General features: G+C 34.4%; 1 protein-coding gene across 1 annotated transcript in view; it reads right to left on the reverse strand.

Annotated features, from left to right (window-relative positions):
• The window catches only part of LOC106664932, a 205,050-nt gene that overhangs the window by 146,657 nt on the left and 38,047 nt on the right, over positions 1 to 20,346 (reverse strand). The window contains exon 2 of the mRNA XM_014391023.2: positions 9,595 to 9,712. Coding sequence (XP_014246509.1) covers positions 9,595 to 9,643 — 49 coding nt within the window. The 5' untranslated portion in view covers positions 9,644 to 9,712. The remainder of the gene's footprint in view (positions 1 to 9,594; positions 9,713 to 20,346) is intronic.

Consider the following 20,346-nt stretch of genomic DNA (forward strand, 5'->3'; position numbering starts at 1 on the left):
GAAGGTAGTGGGTTCGAATCACGCTCATGACACTGACTTTTTTTTATCTAAAGCGTCTGACAAAATTTGTTGTGATTCACTATTTTTGGTGTTGTTTGATGTTTGATATAGAATATTTTCTAACCTTTTGTCCAATTTGCCGACCATCGGCGGGTTGAGGGGAAAACGGTCCTTCCTCTCGAGTGGATAAATAAATCACCATCGATTTTCCGAATATGTAAGTTTTGAACGAAATAAGCGGCCCATTGAAGCCTAAGTGGCCGATGGGATTTGTACGGGCTTTGAGAGGCCAGGCTGGAAATCGTTGTGGGATTCCGGTGGAAAATGGAAGGTGGCGAATAGGCGGAAGCCGGAATCGAAGGCTTATGTGCGCTCTTTACAAGGAATATTATCAACCATTGCAGTTTAGCCGTCCCGCTCTCAGCCCTTCCTCAATAATTCAGGGGGCCGCGTTTCCCGACGATTGCACCAAAGACCTTTGATAAGGGCTGTAACCTTTACTTATCGTGATCACCTCCGACCCTAATTTTGCGGGGTGCAGCCGAGCCGAAACCTAGAACTCTTATTCTCCGGCTCGCTTTGTCATGTCGTCTCCCAGTGGTATTCTTTCGGACTGGCAAAATCTACTTTCTCCCCCCCTGCCAACGAAAAATAAGGATTTCATATTCCATCATGTTAACGAAATAAGATTGGCCCTTCGCGCTAGATTTGCTCGAAAGGGGACTCAGATCTTATCGCTCTGATTGAAAATATTCTTTGAACGTGCAATTATTATAAAAGGGATTATCATCCTCTCTATTCCGTTTTGACTTTTTATCTGAATTTTTAAATATTACTCATTTTTATGGTTACCAGCGTCATTATTTATATTCAGAACATATTGAAAACAATCTTGATTGTGCAAGTTCTTGTTTAAGTCTGCAGTGACTTATAATTTTTGGCGTTTAAATTAACAAGTTCAAATTATTTCGTTTATACTTTCAATTGAAAAATTAAATTACACATAATTTGTCACTTCAGATTTTTTATCAAGGTCTGTTGGGTAATCACTTTGGACGGTTTGACACAAAGCAAATGTGAATATGATAAAGGATTGCGCGCAGTATAAAAAAATTAAATTTTAATAAATCCATCATGAACATTTTGCTAATAGGTATTTCAGACAGCTTAATAAATTATGGGAAAATAAACTAAATTATAGAGCATTTCAAATTACTACCCATAGTAAAGAAAAATGGCAAAATGAAGGGAAAATTCAAAAGGTGCGGTTGAGAAGGGAAGTTGGTGTCCGAGTGGATCGAGGTCACGATAGCTCAAGAGGTAGAGCAGCGGCGTATCAAGCCGAAGATCGTGGGTTCGAATCCCGCTCGTGCCATTGACTTGTTTATCTCAACTAAAAACCTTAATTAATTGTAATATATTAATTGGTCAAGCGGACCACGAAATTACTTAATTTAATGAAGTAAAATGAAGTATACTTCACTAAAGCTCTCCATGGCCATTTCGTTCGTCGCCGAGTATCAAGCCGAAGGTCGTGGGTTCGAATCCCGCTATTATCTCGACTAAAATCCATATATATATATGTATGTGTATATACCTTCAGTTGCTATCCGCCCTTCTCGAAGGATGATATCTCCGATTTCAGTTGTTTTGCCACCATGGCCAATGTAGTCGGACAGGGGACCCAGTCGGAGTAGGGCGGATATATATATATATATATATATGTATGTATGTATGTATGCATATACCTTCAGTCGCTATCCGCCCTTCTCCGAGTGGGTCCCACCACCTATTTTGGATGATGATAATTAGTTTTAATTGGATTTCCCTGTCAAACAAGGGAGGCCGGACCAAGGAAAAATACATATACATATACATATATATGTTTAGTTGCTGATGATGGGCCAGGAGCCCGAAACGCAATGTAATTTACCAAATTGAATAAAAGTTTTCAATCACGGAGAACTTGGAATTTTTCAATCTACCAACAGAGAATATATGAAACGTGGAGTTGGTAATATATAAAATAAGATGAAAAATATTATGATTTCATCCACAAAGCTAAATCTCAGGTATAATGTTATACAGTGTTTAATTGAATTAATTGCCAACGGGAGAATCATTAATCATAAAAGTAGTTAAAATAGAAAAAAGTCATAGACGATTGTGGAATGCCGTCAACCTTGAAACATTAAAGTACAGAGATTCAGAACTAGGCCATCCTAACGTAAAAAGACCCCAGCCCAACTACAAAGTTAAATCGCACGTGAAAAGCTTTAAATTATGAGATTTAGTGAGGTCTGCTGGGTATATAAGCTTGTAATTTGGTAATACTGATCCGCTATCGTATTTTTCGGTCTGTCAGAAACGTTTTATTATATCTCTAACTTTTGTAGTTTGTGTGTTATTTTACTTAGACGAATTCCTTTCAAAATTGAACGTAAAATAACAGTAGTACGCATATTTGTCTCTCTGCGTCTAAAACATGTTACATCTACATTTATTTTGTTCGTTTGTTCTGGTTAATTATTGAGTTTATTGCACAGACTTTAAGCCAGAAAGTTGTACAAGTGCAGCACATAAATATACGTACAAAACGTATAAATATACAAGACACCTGCACGAAATAAAAGCCAAAATAAGGGATCGCCTATCAGAATTCTGATATGATAAACAGCGAGAGAAACACGAAAAATAAACACCGAGTTCTAACCCCGGACTGCCTACAGCCGGAGTGGGTGATTCTCGAAGTAAATTACAAAAAGTTCGAATCTCCGGCGAGCTGCGAGAAGTGATAAGCACAACTCTGTACACGTGTGTACGTATGTACATTCATGTGCGGATTGCGGAGATTTGAGCTCGTGTAAATGCTATGTCTTATTTATTTTACATTCAATCTTATTTACACTACAAGCACTGCAAACATCTATTTTAATCCATAATAATTGAAATAGAACAAAAAATGAGAATTTCACATTTTTGCATAGACGCTCCTTTTTTTCCTTTTCTTTTTTGCATTACCAATTTTCATTGCTATTAAGTGCCAATTGACATTATTTCCCTTATTTGTCAACTAATTTTATCTCTTTGAACTTGTGGTTTGTGCCCTTCATAAATTTAATTTCAATTGCAATGCATAACAATGCATGCAATGAAAGTACACAAACAGAAGGGTTTGGAATATTGTTTTCTGTTACCATGCATACAAGGTGCCAATTTTGTAATTTCACTTATTTACCGTTTGATTTGATCTGTATAAACTGGTGATTGGTGCCATACATAACGGAAATTTCAATTACAACCAATAATAAATAAAATTGAACAAACTGAGAGGATTTTACTTAGTTTCCAGATATACTAGCTTGTAGTTTGAAATTTCTTTTCTTAACCAATTTGATCTCTAGGAATTGGGGATTTATGCCATTCATAAATTAAATTTCAATTTTCGCCAGTGTTAAATCGGGGACGTACGGATAATTAAAAAATTATTTTGTGTTTATAATCATAAATGATGAAACATATTCCTCATTATGTTTTGGATGTATTTTTACATGCAATGCGCTTTGGTGTAATGTGATACTCCGCCTGAAAAAACGCCATTTTAAAAACAAGCGTATTCAAAATACTTTTTCAAAGTAGCTTATCCCCCCTTCATGGTCGTGAGTACATCTCAGCTCAAAGTAAAAAAAAGTCCTGGCATTCGCACGGTTTATGATCTTCCCTTCCAGGAGAGGGGTGGAAACTCTGCCCGGAAGCTTCCGGCTGTTCAGACTTTATTCATTCGAATAATCTTGTCGGTCTCGGATACATCCCTTCGGAACGATTTAGCAAATCCCAACGGCGAGGGGGTGACGGAGGGGGTGAGATATATGTGTAAAACAACGAACATTACACACCGTGTGTGATGCTCATTCTGAATATATCAGTGCTCTCTTCGTCTCAAATCCTTTTTAAGAATTCCGAAATAATAAAATACAAATAAACAGTTTTCTCTTTTTTTGTATCAAATGTAAATATTTTTTGTTTTTAAACAGAATCTCAACATTACATATTTAACAATTTAGGAAAATAAAACAACGATTACGTAAATATTCATTAAAAAAACAAATGCTCAATTGACACAAAGTGCTCAGAAGATCTATCCCTCCGGAACGTAACTTTTTGATTCCGGTTGTCTCTCATTTTATTGATTTTCACATGGCTTTACATCCCTAATTTGATACGTACATAATCAGATTTTCACATTCACATCCATCCTACTACAAAAAACAACCTAATCTGAGTTAGATAGAACTCAGAGTTTTCCAAATAAAATCGAGATGGTCCACACTTTTATATTAGTCCAACTAATATAAAAGTTGTAAATAAACAAGGCCAAAATATGCCGCCCACCAATTTCTGAATCAATCATTACAATGATTTTCAGTTTTGGATTATTGATTTATTTTCTTCTGTTGGATGCAGAACAGCTAAACTAGTAATTGAATGAATAAGCATCTACTTAAGTAAGCAGTCAGAATTTCCTAACCTCAACATACTCCCACCATTCACGCCAACAAATAAAATCGCACATGGTGGAACTTTTCAAACCACATCTATGTGAGAGAGAGGACACTTTGAGCGGGAAAGTGCGGAAAAAGTAGAAGAGGATGGGTGAGATCTCGATGAAGTTTTCAAACACTTAACCATTCACGCCTAAAATCATCAGGAATATGATATTACGCCGGTTCCAACCATTGAATCATCATCAATCAACTTATCTGCAATGTATCCACTGAATAAAAGCCGTAGCTGAGCGGTTAAAGCTTAAAGACGGTCAATAGTTGAATTTCACAGTCCTGAATTCTTTCCCGACCCACTTTTCCACTTCCACCAATGGAATTAGTATTAACTACAATTAATTAAGGTTTTTATTTGAGATAAAAAATCAGTGTCACGAGCGGGATTCGAACCCACGACCTTTGGCTAGATACGCCGCTGCTCTACCACTTGAGCTATCGTGACCTCGATCCACTCGGACACTAACATCCCATCTCAACCTACAACCTTTCAAATTTTCCCTCCTTTTTGCCATTTTTCAAATGTCGTGCAATCTATTTGATTTTCGGCGACAAATGAAATGGCCACGGAGAGCTTTAGTAAAGATATACTTTATTTTACATATTAAATTCATCAGTTTCGTCGTCCGATTGACCAATTTTTTAATTAATCAAGGTTTTTAGTTGAGGTAAAAAAAGTTGGGGTTGAGATGTTGGTGTCCGAGTGGATCGAAGTCACGATAGCTCTAGTGGTAGAGCAGCGGCGTATCTAGCCGAAGGTCGTGGGTTCGAATCCCGCTCGTGACAATGATTTTTTTATCTCAACTAAAAACCTTACTTAATTGAAAAATATTAATTGTTCAAGGGGACCACGAAAACTAGTGAATTAACTACAATAATCTTGGTACAGGTTGACACGGGCAATAGTACCCAGTAACAAGGGGGTTCCACGTCCGACTACATTTTTTTAACATTTTTACTTCGACACTATAATCAAATATTTGATTTTTTTAATTCCATTTTCCAATAATTTGGAACTATGGATTTTATCCTTAAAGCTGAACATTCAAAACTGTTAGTTAGTTTTTGTTTTGTTCTAACACGTCAAAATTGATCATAATTTAATGTCAATCAATTAATTGTTCATGTTGCAAATACAATAAAAATGTTATATTTTGGTGCAATTTAACAATAATAACTACTCATTGTAGGACAGTAAGTTCGAATTGACGGATTTCGCGACAGGTCCAAATCGCGTGGCTTCACGCGATAAGTGTTTTCTTCACATTTCATACCCGAAAAAAAGGAGAAGAGAGTTTCAGGACGGGCGTTAAATACCAAGCCGCAGCCGGCGATAAACAGGTGCCGCAGCCGAGAAAACATTATTTATGAGGCCATGATATGGTTTTATGCTGAAGGAGCGCACTGACGGCTCTATGTATCTCCTGGGCAACACCCCCCCCTACCCATTATAACCAAAATAACCAGGCTTATTTGTGCCAAATTGATCTTTTGGAAAATACCCTTTTACATGTTTCAAAAGTCGTTTTGCATAAAATAAAAAAAATTAATCTTTTTTTTGCGCACGCAGGAATGCTTCCCGATTTGAGAATTGTGCATGGGCACGGCAGCGAGTATCTTGGTCCTCTGTTCCGATTACTGGAGAAAACGGCGTTGCTCTCTGTATATAGTAATAAAAGTTGTGTACCTAGTTTGTGTTGAAATTGAATGTATTTATTAGCGTGAATGTGTGATGTGAGAGGGTCGATGGCGGAATATCGACCCTCAATTAGGTTAGTTGTATAATATGTGTAAAGGGTTATGGAAGAATATCGAGCACTCCACCACCCTAGTTGACTGAATGGTATATAAATAAGAAAGAAAGTATTTAAGAATTAGTGAGAGAGAGAGAGAAAGAGAGAGAGAGAGAGAGAGAGAGAGAGAGAGAGAGAGAGAGAGAGAGAGAGAGAGAGATTGGGGTTGGTTTTATGAACTGATTGCTATGGGGTTGAAATGACCTAGCTGTTGGTGGACCCTAGTTGACTGAATGGTATGTAAATAAGAGTGAATGTATTTAACAATAAATGCAAGTATGAATGGGTTTGGAATTGTATTCGTTGGGTGCTGAATTGACCTGATTGTTGCTAGCACCTGGAGCCCAATCTCGGTGGCTGGACGGATAAGACCCTGGTTTGACTCCGGAGTACAGACCAGAGTCGGTGATTTTCGAGGACTTCCGGTGATTTATTTTAAATTACAAAACCTCATTGACAGTGATCTGGGAAAAGTGCACACGATATGTACATGTAATTTTAATTGAAAAAATCCAAATATTTCGCTAAAGTTTACTTATTTTCTGAAAAATAAAATAGTTATTATGGATATTCTATAACAGTTGGAACTAATATCCTGTATCGCATTATATGAGTTCAAATTGTAAAAAGACACCAAAAACAAAAAACGCATCAGGTAAAGTAGGACCAAACGACTTATTTTGTTTGTTTTTTAAATTTAATAATTTATTAATTTTTTAATAATTTAAGTTAATTCGTTTTAAGATATAGCTTTTAAATAAGATTTTCTTTTTGTCCTATGTCCGGTACAAATAATGTTCATAGCATGTGTTGAGAGTGAATGTATTTATAAGCGTGAATGGACGAATATTGAGTAATGCACTATCCTAACTGAGTGAACGGTATATAATTAGGAAAGAATGTATTTAAGAATGAGTGAGAGAGTGAAAGGAGTTGGATTTAGGAACTGATTGCGTTGGAGCTGAAATGATCTAGCTGTTGGTAACCTCAAGAGCACAACTCGGCGGCTGGAAGGATTAGACCCAGGTCTGACCCCAAGACTGTCAATACTGAAGGTGGGTAATTCGCAAGGCCTGTCGGTGATTTATTGTAAATTACAAAATCTGGAATTACAGGTAGACTGCGAGAAGTATAGGCTCAACTATTTACATCCGTGTATGTACTTGCTTGTGCAGATTTGAGTTATATAAATCAGTCATGAGTTTATTTTCTCGGCTTCTAAGTTCCATTGTCAAAAACACACAAGTCTGGTCCTACTCCCTTTCTTTTCTTATTTTGTAATACAAATTTTTTTGAGCGGGACTACCTCGAAATACCTCCTTTTGTTTTAATAAAAACATTGGTTTTCCGGTAAAGTAAATAAAATTTGTAATAAAATATTTATGTTACAATTGATCCGGCTCGAGACCTTACCTGTCGGGTATTCTACTACTAGTACTCATTAGTCATTAATTTTACCTGTCAGCCGTTCGATATTGACTTTGGCTTGTGATATATAATTTGTAATAGATTTTTATTATGTAATCGGCCATAAATCCTGGGGATATTCGGTGTCACAGGTATAATAAATTAAGTGTAAATATTTGTTATTATATTGTGTTTTTACATGGTAATAATGCAAAAAAGGAATAAAATCAATACTGTTTTTCTACATTTCGAATTAAAAATTTATCTCGGATCAAGGATGAAAAAAAAAACTAAACAAATTTTTACAGTTTGCACGTCTTCTGTATTTTTGCAAATTTCTCTGTTTTTGCGCTTTAGTCTATCACTTCGTCATTGATAAAATAACAGATTATTAAATATGATAACTGTTATCCCAATAAAAAGGAAAAAAGTATTTTCTTCGCTAAATACTATGTCAAATAAAGCGAAATAAGATTAAAATGTATATAAATATATCGGCTCATATTCTAGATAAAGAATTCTGAAACCTCTTTCGTATTAAACATTAAGCGTGTTACAGGTTTACAAGGACAGTAGTACCCAGTACCAAGGGGGTTCCACCTTCGACTACATTTTTCTTTGAACATGTTTAATTAGACACTAAGTATTATTGTTCAATATAAATAATCAAATATTTGATTTTTTGAATTCCATTCTATAATTCGAAACTGTGAACCTTATCATTGAAGCTGAACATTCAAAAATGTTATGTTTTATTTAGGTGGAACACGTCAAATTTTATGTAATTTGACGTGTTGATCAGGCATGTCCAATGCAGCGAAAAGGCATAATCAGCAGCAGCATTAGAGCACGATCTATGGATGACACGTAGAAAATCAACCAACTTGCCACAATTGCTTCGGCAAACTGAAATCCATACTGATAGCTCGGATAAACACTCAACCAAACCAAATCAGTAAACGCTCACCACAAAGGAAACCTCTCCTTGAACCACCGTGTGCGGAGTCTGAGCTTTAACTCTTCAAACACATGACGTCGTGCAACAAATAGAACATGCCACAGGAACCCAGGTTGAGAAGGTTCCTACAGGTGGTCGTACGTCCTGTTTTGGTTTGTTGATTGATCAAAGTCTCATCACCAAACTGGTCAAATACTACAATCAACATATGCAAACAGGAAGACTAAGGACCTTCACATGCCCTTATCTCTAACTAGCCTGAATTAAATAACACAAGATGAGTAATTTTTTCTTCCTTCGTACTAAATCAATGGTAAGTATATAATGGCCACAATAAAATGTTTGCACTAAACATAAAAGATTAGAGACCTGGTAAAACAAATGCTGAATAGAATTAAATATATTTTAGAATTTAGAATTAAATATAAAGTCCTTTTTCAATATTCCAAATAGTAATTATTTGACATAAAATCAATACACATTTAGTTTATAATATAAATGGGGTCTATTTAATAAATAGATCGAAACAAATCAAATGCATTAAAACGTTTTTTATTCAAGACCTGGGCGATTGACTTGGCCTCAAATATGTCAAGCATTATTAATTAAAAACTTTATGATCGAGTAAAAATCGATAATTTAATAAAAGGAGAACGAAATGCCACGTGAATGTATAATTTTAAGGTAGTAAATTATCGGATTTACCAACAATGCGATTACACTTGATAATTACCATATTTCATATTAAGTTGTATTTTTGGACGATGTTTTTCTTGAACAACGATCGTGAAAATGATGTGATCAATAAGTAATTAGGGTAATTGCCAAGTAAACGAAAGTTAAAGTGGACAAACATGTTTGATTAGGGTGAACTTACCGGTAAAGAGGATAATGAGAGCGATGGCAAAAACCGCGGATGAGCCCATGACCGTTTTAACTTGTGACTGTTTACATTGATCAGCTGCCGCCACGTCCTTCACATCCTCGCGGGGAACCTGAAAAAAAGGCCGTCATGTCAGAAATAGTATTCGGCTCGGATTTCCATTACACGAGGGAGGTGGTGCGGGGTTGAAATGTCACATTGCTGTTGCTTTTTCAATTTGGTGAAAAGGGAGAAACACGAAAACGCCATGCAGTGCTATCAAAAACATATACTACGATATTTCTTTGGGCTTTTTAAACAAATAAATATAGAAACAAGGCTGTAATTTCTACTCGACCAAAATGCTACCAAATATTGCCCAAAATTGTTATTTTTATTTATGTTCTATTATTTTCCCCCAACTGCTTCTATTTTAACTACATATGGTGTACCCCAAGGTTCGATTTTATTCATAATTTATATTTATGATATGCTTAACCTTCAACTAGCAGCAAAGATTATTTTTTATGCGGATAATACCTGTTTTGTTTGCATTCAGGTAATAATTGAAAAACTTTATGTGCGGAAATTAATTATGACATAAACATTGTTAGACTATGGTTGAATATAAAAAATTATTGTTGAACACTGAGAAAACATGTATAATTAATTTTTCTATAAAGAACAACAAACAAAATCCGTTGAAAATTTTCTTTCATAATTGCAGGACAGTGTTTGTAATTTGTAATAAAATCTTCTTTCCTTCTGTAATAGCCTTAAATATCTTGGAATCATTTTTGACGAGCGCTTGTCATTTCAATTTCATATTGAAGCATTAGTAAAAAGAAACCAAAAACTATTTTTTTTAAATAGAATACTTACAATGAGATTAGACTTTCAAATTTTAAAATGAGTTTACTTTACGCTCGCCCAATCTATATGTGGTATGGCATCATTGCCTGCGGTGGAAATGCAGAAGAAAATCATTAAAGATTGCTAATAATACTTTATTCAAACATATTTTTCAACAACTTCTAAGATATCATACAAAGCAGCTCTATGTTGATACGAATGTGCACAATTTACAACAAATCTTCCTTAAAAAAAACTTTGTATTCTCCTCTTAAAATACAGTAAAATCCCTCCCTCCCATAAAACTTTATTTGTATACATGTCAGATGCCTAAAGTTAAAACTGCCGCGTACTATAATTTTTCACTTAATTTTGCATTGAGATTTTTACATAAAAATAAAATTATTTACAACAGCTATAATAACTTTACATCCTTTATAAAAGCCCTAATAAATAAAATTATCCAACGTACAATTTTTTCTATAACCTGCGTCCCACCAGACCGCATCTCACGATCTCCAAATAATATTTGGCTAATGGTCACTAAACACCACACAGTACAATTAATACTTAAACTTTTTTTAGTTTTTGTTTATATACAAGTGGTTTTTTCTTTTTACAATTTATAATGTTCTGAAGCAGGCTTCTTGCTAACAAATATAAGTTTTTACTTAAGAAAAGTACTTCCTAAATGTTTCGTTATATTTATTTCAATGTAAAATTTAATTCGTCAGACCGCAAATATATAATTTCTATTCTATTCTATTGGAATGCAAAGTCCTCAAAGTTTGGACATAGATAGGTAAATAGATAAACAGATAAATAGAAAGATAGGTATGTAGATAGTTGATAGATATTTAGATAGATTGAAAAATAGAAAGAGATGATGAAAAGGGTGAGATTTATTTGATCTATTTAGGCTCGCAAACGAAAGCCTCGTGGAACTTTCTGTCACTTAACATGGAATGAAAAGAAGGACAGACATAGATAAGTAGATTGCTAGATAGATAGTGAGAGCGAGAGAGATTTGTTTAATTTAATTAGGTACCCTAAGTAGTCTTCGAGGTACTTAGAGCCACTTAACAATAGAACGTGAGATAGAGGTAGAAAGAAAAAAAGAAAGAAAAAGACGTAGGAGTGATAGAGAGAGAAAGAGTGACAGAGTAGTATACAGGGAGACAGAGAAAGAAACAAAACTGAGCATTCGCCAATTCAGCACGGCGCGACGCTACGTTAAACCTGCACGACCGAACAGGCATGTAGGACTTTAATCTATTCAAGCGCCTTGCAAACCAGAAATTAATTTGTGATCGACGAGAACCAAACTAATTTTTCTGTTACTACGACGTTAAGGCACTACAAGCACTTTGATGCTTTAACGTTATACGATTTTAGGAGTGGAAAATTAATCCATTAATTACACAATGCGTCTTAGAATATTGGTTCGGGTTGATAGATGTTCGAATGGGCCAGGGTTATATGGAGGCATCCATACCCACTTCTTGCGGTTTTGAGGACAAATGGCATTTGAAGAACCGTGTATATAGTAAGGTGAATACGAGGTAAAGAGCGAGAGTAATGGGTTCAACGATTTTGAACTGGAGTGATTAATTTCTTTGTAGGTTGCTTGGTTTAAACCAACCATTCAATTCCGCACGTCCAGATTGTTTGAAGTACTAATGAGTAGATGAGGCGTTTGTTTTGTAGTAAGTTACGATTTGCTGTTAAGTAATGTTTTGAGTAGTATATCGTCTGTTCAGTTTTATTCTTTTGAATCGAGTTTGGTCGAGTTCGAGAAAAAACAATTAAATTATTTTAAAGAAAATGTCGAGGTTGTGTTCTTTATAGATAACAAAATTTCATAAAAAAATAAAACGTAAATACATAATAAACTTATTATTGCAGCACATGCATTTCTGCTTTCCAGGCGTATTATTAATGCTGCAAATTCGGTCAATTAATCCTTGAAACAGATTCAGAAACGCATTCAAAGAAATAATGCTGAAAAATTTTCAAAGCGGTAAAACTTACTTGGATAAACATTTTCTGGTTCAAATACTTAGATTATTATTACAATATTAATTTGTAATATAATCACGACTAATTTGTCCTGAGAAATGGTACAGATGAGAGTCGATTAATTTTAAATCCCTCAGCTATTTCATTGTGGCCGGATCCGCCGAATGCGATCCCTTGACTTCTATCAACCTGGAGAGAATTGCTCGTACCTGTTTCACGACCCAGGTTCTATTGCAGTAACATTCATTAATCTTAGCGGAGTTTAGAAGAAAATAAACTGAAAATTCGAGGCAGTAAATTTCGCCCCTGGGGGGCAAGGTTTCCCCGTGGGGCTTAAAGTCGGAAAGGTGAAATCACCCGAGACAAACCCTTACTCAACTCCGATATCAATTTCTCCCATCCTTTTTTATCAAAGTTTAAATACACGCTTTGGAAAACAATTCTCCTAAGTTGTAAACAAATTTACACGCTCATAAACTGTTATGACTAAAAAATGACCAAACAGTCTTTGCCCTGTTTTATCTATACTTATTTACAAATTTTGTTTCAAAAAGCATAAAAATTAATTGGATGTAATCAGAAAGATTTACCATTACATTAATGATGTTCATAAATGCAAATTTATTTCAGCGAGAAGTTTTTTGTTTTGTATGCCAACGTAAAACATTAATAAAAAATATTTATGTAAGGTATTGGTTGAGATAAAAAAGTCAATGTCACGACCGGGATTCGAACCCACGACCGGAGGGAAAATTCGAAAGGTTGGATTGAGGTGGGAAATTGGAGTCCGAGTGGATCGAAGTCACGACAGCTCAAGTGGTAGAGCAGCGGCGTATCTAGCAGAAGATCGTGGGTTCGAATCCCGCTCGTGCCATTAACTTTTTTTTCATCTCAACTAAAAACCTTAATTAATTGTAATTTTAAATTATTATAATGATTATTTGAAGATCGTGAGATGCGATCTGGTGCGACGTAGGTTTTAGAAAACATTTTCTTTGTCGTGCCAACGTTTACCCGTTCGTCACACTGATTTTTTTATCTCAACCGATACTTTACATAAAAGATTAATTAATTGAAAGATATTATTTGATCAATCAGACCACGAAAACTGGTGAAATTAATAAAAGATTTTGTAATAATAAATATATGGTATATTGAACGATATGAGTGCCATTTTCTTTATAATTTGAAAACTAAATTAAACTACTTAAGATAGGTAGACTTATTTTAGTCGCTGATGAAATCTTTAAAGTGTTCCGTTATATTTTTAACAGAAAAAGTCACTACTTTTTAAGACTGTTGAAAGTTGACAAAGGGGAAAATATGGAAAGGTCTACTCGGGGAAAAGGTGAAAGAGGTATAAGATCAAAATAAAGTACAAGACGCAAAATAATTATTACAGAAATAGAATGAACGAAAGACAAGGAAAAGAGGGAGAGATAGATAGATAGATAGAGAGAGAGAGAGAGATAGAGAGAGAAAGACAAACTAGAGACAGACAAAAGGAAACTGAAAAGGAAAGAGAGATAGAGAAGCGTGAGAGAGATTTGGGATGGATGATTTGGGACAAATAAAGATAATAAAGATGTTCAAATAGGAAATGAGTGAGTGCGAAAAAGAGAGAGAGAAAATAAAGAGAGATAGATAGTGAGAGAGAGTGTGTGAGCGAAAGCTTGATAGTGTTTGATTGATAGATTAAATTAAAATGGTTTTAATTTCTGAAACAACGACGACTCAAGTGTTACTTAATCAAGCAGCATTGAAACGAAAACTTGTTTTAATTTGGTTATCTGGACCGTATTACAATGCAATACCTCTTGACCTTTTTGCGTAAATTACTTCCGCCCTGTGCTTTTGCAATTAAAACTTTTACTAATTATCTCTCAGAAAATAGTGAAACACTATTGTTTTGACTTAGTCCTTGGTTTTGTATTTTTAATTATTATTAACAAATTAAATGTCATAACGTTTAGGGTAATAAATAAAGAAATGGAATGTTGAAGAGATAAGATGCTTTTAGAAAATAGATTCTTATATGTCAAGTCACTCTTACAAGTTAATAATAGTTAATACATGCAGCATGAGCTTTAAGCAACAACAATAATAATAACGATTATGCTAATTTTAATGAATATATCACCGGTTTTATTAACACGTTAAAATCGTGGGACATAATTGTTTCAAATGGTGCTGTAATAGTTACTAGCCCGGGTTGTCGTTTTCCATTTCACGTAACTGGGGCTGAGAGAGGCGATTGGGTTAATTGCCGAACGGTGCTTCTGCGGAGGATAAAGCCAAGCCTCTCCTGATGATGCCCTCGCCGCGAATTGGCGATCGTTCGAAAATGGAACGTTTCTCCATGTTATACGCTAGCTACCATAAAAACTAATATTCCATCCGTTCTGCTTGTATTGGATGTCGATCAATATTTACCGACGGTACAGAACATGAAGGAACGATGGTCATGCACTAGGGGGGAAAAATATCCGTATCAGTAATTGGTACTTCAATTGAATGATGACATCATTGAATTATTCAGTCGTACTGCGGCATTGTCAACCCAGGAGCTAATTCACTAAATAAATAAATAGTACGACGAACAGGCCATTGTTTAGACAAAATTCAAATCCTCAATAAATGACTTCATGGAGCTACCCAATGAGCTAAATATATTTAAATATTTATGTTTACAATACATCTGTAAAATGCATTTTTTTTAATTCGACCGATTAATTTTTCCTTCTCTGATATATCATAATATGTTGTATATAATTTGAAATCTTCCGCGTTTGGGATTACAATTATTCTCTCTCAGTATCTCTTTCTTTCTCGCTCTCTCTCTCTCTCTCTCTATCGCTCTCTCTCTCTCTCTCGCTCTCTCTCTCTCACTTACTCACCCTGTCTTTCTCTCTGTCTTGTTTCTCATCTCTATCTTTCTCTCTCACTTTAGCAAATTTTATTTATGTAATTTTTTTCTTCGCTTCGTGTTTTCATCATTTTTTAATCTCTTTTTCGTACCTTGTTCTTATCTGTCCAGGTACATGTGTCATTCTAGCCCCAGCACATTCTGTTTTTACATTCCCACACCTTCGCTTATACTTACATACATTTTTTCCCATTTACATGCCAATCAAGTAGGGTGGTGTACTCGATATTTCTCCATCAACTTTTACCCACACCATCAATTAAATCTAATTGAGAATCGGTGGGTTATTCAATATTACACCATCATCCCTTTCACACTAAACGTTCTCTCTAAATAAAACACTAAGGAACATATTTTATTTAATGTTCACATTTACTTCACTACTTTCGTGGTCCGCTTGACCAATTAATACATGACAATTAATTAAGGTTTTTAGTTGAGACGAGAATAAAAGTCACGTTGAATTTTCGTCATATTTTGCAATATTATATTGGAGGACTACATTTGCCCGAAAAAATAATTTATATTAAATTTTTGTATTCAATACTATCAGTTTATTGCACATTACATCTAAATTCCTGTTAATATTATAAATTTTATATATTTTTAATCTTGTTAATTTTACGTTGCTTTGAAAGGATTATTTTGGTTTGAATAATCGGTAACGTTTTAATAGAAAATTAGTTCAATTATTTTATTAATAGATGTATCAAATATAATTTTTCTTGTTTAAAATTCATAACTGTTTAATGCTTAAAATTTATTAAGCCTTCTCTTTTAATAATAGAAACCACATCCAATAAAAAAAGTTGGCTTTGTTTATTGGATTTAAGTTTTCTTTGTTCTATAAGCGATTGATCAATGTAAATGAGAACATTAATTCAGGTTTTTAGTTGAGACGAAAAAAAGTTAAAGGCACGAGAGAAATACGAACCCACGACCTTCGGCTAGATACGCCGCTGCTCTACCACTTGAGCCATCGTGACCTCGATCCACTCGGACATCAACTCACCATCTCAACCCCACCTTATGATTTTTCCCTCCTTTTGCCATTTTTCAAATGTCGTGTAATCGGTTTGGATTCTCGACGACAATTGAAATGGCGACGGAGAGCTTGGCAAAAGGAGGGCAAACTCATAAGGTGGGGTTGAGATGGGGAGTTGATGTCCGAGTGGATCGAGGTCGCGATAGCTCAGGTGGTAGAGCAGCGGCGTATCTAGCCGAAGGTCGTGGGTTCGAATCCCTCTCGTGCCATTTACTTTTTTTCATTTCAACTAAAAACCTGAATTAATGTTCTCATTTACATTGATCAATCGCTTATAGAACGAAGAAAACTTAAATCCAATAAACAAAGCCAACTTTTTTTATTGGATGTGGTTTCTATTATTAAAAGAGAAGGCTTAATAAATTTTAAGCATTAAACAGTTATAAATTTTAAACAAGAAAAATTATATTTGATACATCTATTAATAAAATAATTGAACTAATTTTCTATTAAAACGTTACCGATTATTCAAACCAAAATAATCCTTTCAAAGCAACGTAAAATTAACAAGATTAAAAATATATAAAATTTATAATATTAACAGGAATTTAGATGTAATGTGCAATAAACTGATAGTATTGAATACAAAAATTTAATATAATTTATTTTTTCGGGCAAAGGTAGTCCTCCAATATAATATTGCAAAATATGACGAAAATTCAACGTGACTTTTATTCTTTGACAAATATAATATTACAGGCTGGATATGTATGTTTAACAAGGGTTATTCTTTGCACGTTAGAATATATGAAATTTAAAACAATTCTATTTATAAATTTATTCTTCTTTCCTCCCGTAATAGTCTTTTAATAGTAAATTGAATACACTCGTTAGAGACAAAATAAAACACAACCTTCGTGAATGTTATACTTTTATGTATAAACACGGGATATGTTTCTTTATTTAATATCCTATTATTTTACATTATAAAATCTATTTTCTTTGTAACTTAATTCTTGTAAAAATATTTCTGTTAACAATGTAATTTTATCTTTCGGTATCCAACTCTCCGTTTTATTTAAAGGTTATAATAGATATCGTAAAAGATTAAATTTACGACAAATCCTTTATTAATTTAAAAAATAGTATTTATAAATAAAGTTATAATTAATGATTTATTGGCATGGAAATATCTTACATAAATTACTGTAATAAATTAATAACTAGTAATTCCTTTTATGCAAGAGCTCTCTCTCCCACTCTCTCTCTCTCTTTCTCTCTCTCTTTCTCTTTCTCCCTCTCTCTTTCTCTCTCTCCTCTCTCTTTCTCTCTCTTTTTTTCTCTTTCTGTTTCTCTCTCTCTCACCCTCTCTCTCTTTTTTCTCTTTCTGTTTCTCTCTCTCTCTCTCGCTCTCTATCCATCTATCTATCTATCTATCTATCTATCTATCTATCTATCCATCTCTATTTCTACATCTCTCTATCTTTATTTACTTATCAATCTATCTATTTAACTCTTCTTTTTATTAAATGTTAAAAAGCTTTAATTAACAATTATTCATGTTATGTTCGCTTCATCAGAAATTTCGAAGTTGTAATGTTTAAAATTTAAACTTTAGCTGCAATGCGCGCTGGAAAAGGAGGGAATTGGCACAAGACGCCGGTGGCCGGTGTTAAGATTGGTTCTTCTCGCTCTGCCTTCCGACCAGGACGATTCTCGGTTTTTCTTCGTTTATTTTTCGGCTTCGCACTTTTCATTTTTTTTATGTTGTGACCAGTAAGAAAATTTCATTTTTTATTGTATGATTGTTTTTGCAAATTACAATTGGTTTTTTTCAGTTATTATATTACTGAACAAAAACACTTTTAATTTGCAACTTGTATGCACATGCATATCAAACTTATAAAAAAATACAATAATACTATAAACAATGAAATTCTCTTACTTGACACAAAAAAATACAAAAATAAAAAGTGTGTTGTTCGAAGAAAAAAACCGCGAAGATCCTAGATCTTTGAACGAGAGTTATGTATTTTGAGAAAGGACAATTTTTCTCTATTTATTTAAAATACCCTAACCTTTTTATTTGAACAAGGTTATATAAACTTTATAAATGGCCTTTTTTTAATTACACCATTATAAGGTGATGTACATCCTCCAATTATAAGTTGTAATCCCCTTCGCTCTTTGAACACTGAACGGCCTAAAACATCTCGGCCTTTAATATATATCAGGAATTCATTCCCGGAGGGGTTTAATTCGAGAATAATCGTATGAAATTGCAAAAACACAATAACCCTACGGTTGGAAAACACGGCAAAACAAAATTTAATAAACATAATGTTACTAAGCCAAACCGCCGAGTAGGTTTGTAATACGATACGGTGCAAATAATAACAGCAAACAACCGGTTCTAGCCTGTTCTCGCTTGTAATGAAACTGGAGAAAATCTACTTGATATGAGAAGTCGGGATGTGTTTGTTTTTTGAACCCGTACGAAGATCCATCCCGACCTGAAACAAATGGCCAGTCTCACGTGGCCACATGTAAAGCATGTATTTGCTATTGTGTTCTAATAATAATAATAATGTTTAATAAACAAGTTAATAGGCTGTTTTGGTAAATAGCTTTTATATTATTAATATTATCTTACAATAAGAAATGGTTTATATAAATAGCAGTAAAGGTTTTTAAATGTAAATAAGTATAATTTTAAATTATTAAATTCACTAATTTCGTGGTCCGCTTGACCAATTAATACATTACAATTAATTAAGGTTTTTAGTTGAGATGAAAAAAAGTTAATAGCACGAGCGGGATTCGAACCCACGATCTTCGGCTAGATACGCCGCTGCTTTATCTCAACTAAAAACCTTCATTAATTGTCATGTAATAATTGGTCAAGCGGACCATGAAATTAGTGAATTTAATGAATTAAAATGAAGTACACTTCACTAAAGCTCTCCGTGGCCATTTCATTTGTCGTCGAGAATCCAATCCGATTACACGACATTTGAAAAATGGCAAAAAGGAGGGAAAACTCATAAGGTGGGGTTGAGATAGGAAGTTGATGTCCGAGTGGATCGAGGTCACGATAGCTCAAGTGGTAGAGCAGCGGCGTATCTAGCAGAAGATCGTGGGTTCGAATCCCGCTCGTCCATTAACTTTTTTTTCATCTCAACTAAAATCCTTAATTAATTGTAATTTTAAATTATTATAATGATTATTTGAAGATCGTGAGATGCGATCTGGTGCGACGTAGGTTTTAGAAAACATTTTCTTTGTTGTGCCAACGTTTTGATTTTTATAGAGATCATCTTTAGGTCTCAAAGTGTTTGTTTTCTGTGTAGAAGTGTCATTATTGTGTATCGTGTTGAGAGTTTTTCAATACGACACAAAATAATTTTTTTGTCTAAAACCTACATCACACCAGAACACATCTCAAGATCTCCAAATAATCATTAACTAACGATCACTAAACACCACACATTAAACATAATCGAAGTCACGATAGCCCAAGTGGTTAAAGCAGAGGCGTAATTAGCCGAAAGTCGTGGGTTCGAATCCCGTTTGTGGCACTAACTTTTTCATTCCATCCAAAAACCTTACATAAAAAGATTAATTAATTGAAAGAAGTAATTTGGTCAATAGACCACTATATATAATGAATTACTAAGTAAAGCGAGGTGACGTCGGTGGCCGCAAAGGTTTAGGCGTTGACACGGCGCTCATCCCTGTAAGGTTAAGGTCCCGGGTTTGAATCCAGCGGCCCTGCATTCAAACCCGACATCTTTACAAATGGGCTTTTTTCAAAAACACCGGCACCCTGAGGGTTATATGACCTTTGCTGTGGCAAACCCTCTGTTAAAGGGATGGTCAGGGATTGAAAAATGGATTTAAAAAATTAAAATAAAAAAAAGTAAAGCTAAGCATAACTTCTCTAACAACTCCCATTGGCCACTCCATATGTCGGCGAGAATCGAAT

This window comes from Cimex lectularius, unplaced genomic scaffold (genome assembly GCF_000648675.2).
Source record: "Cimex lectularius strain Harlan isolate CLEC.00 unplaced genomic scaffold, Clec_2.1 scaffold191, whole genome shotgun sequence".
NCBI lineage: Eukaryota > Metazoa > Arthropoda > Insecta > Hemiptera > Cimicidae > Cimex > Cimex lectularius.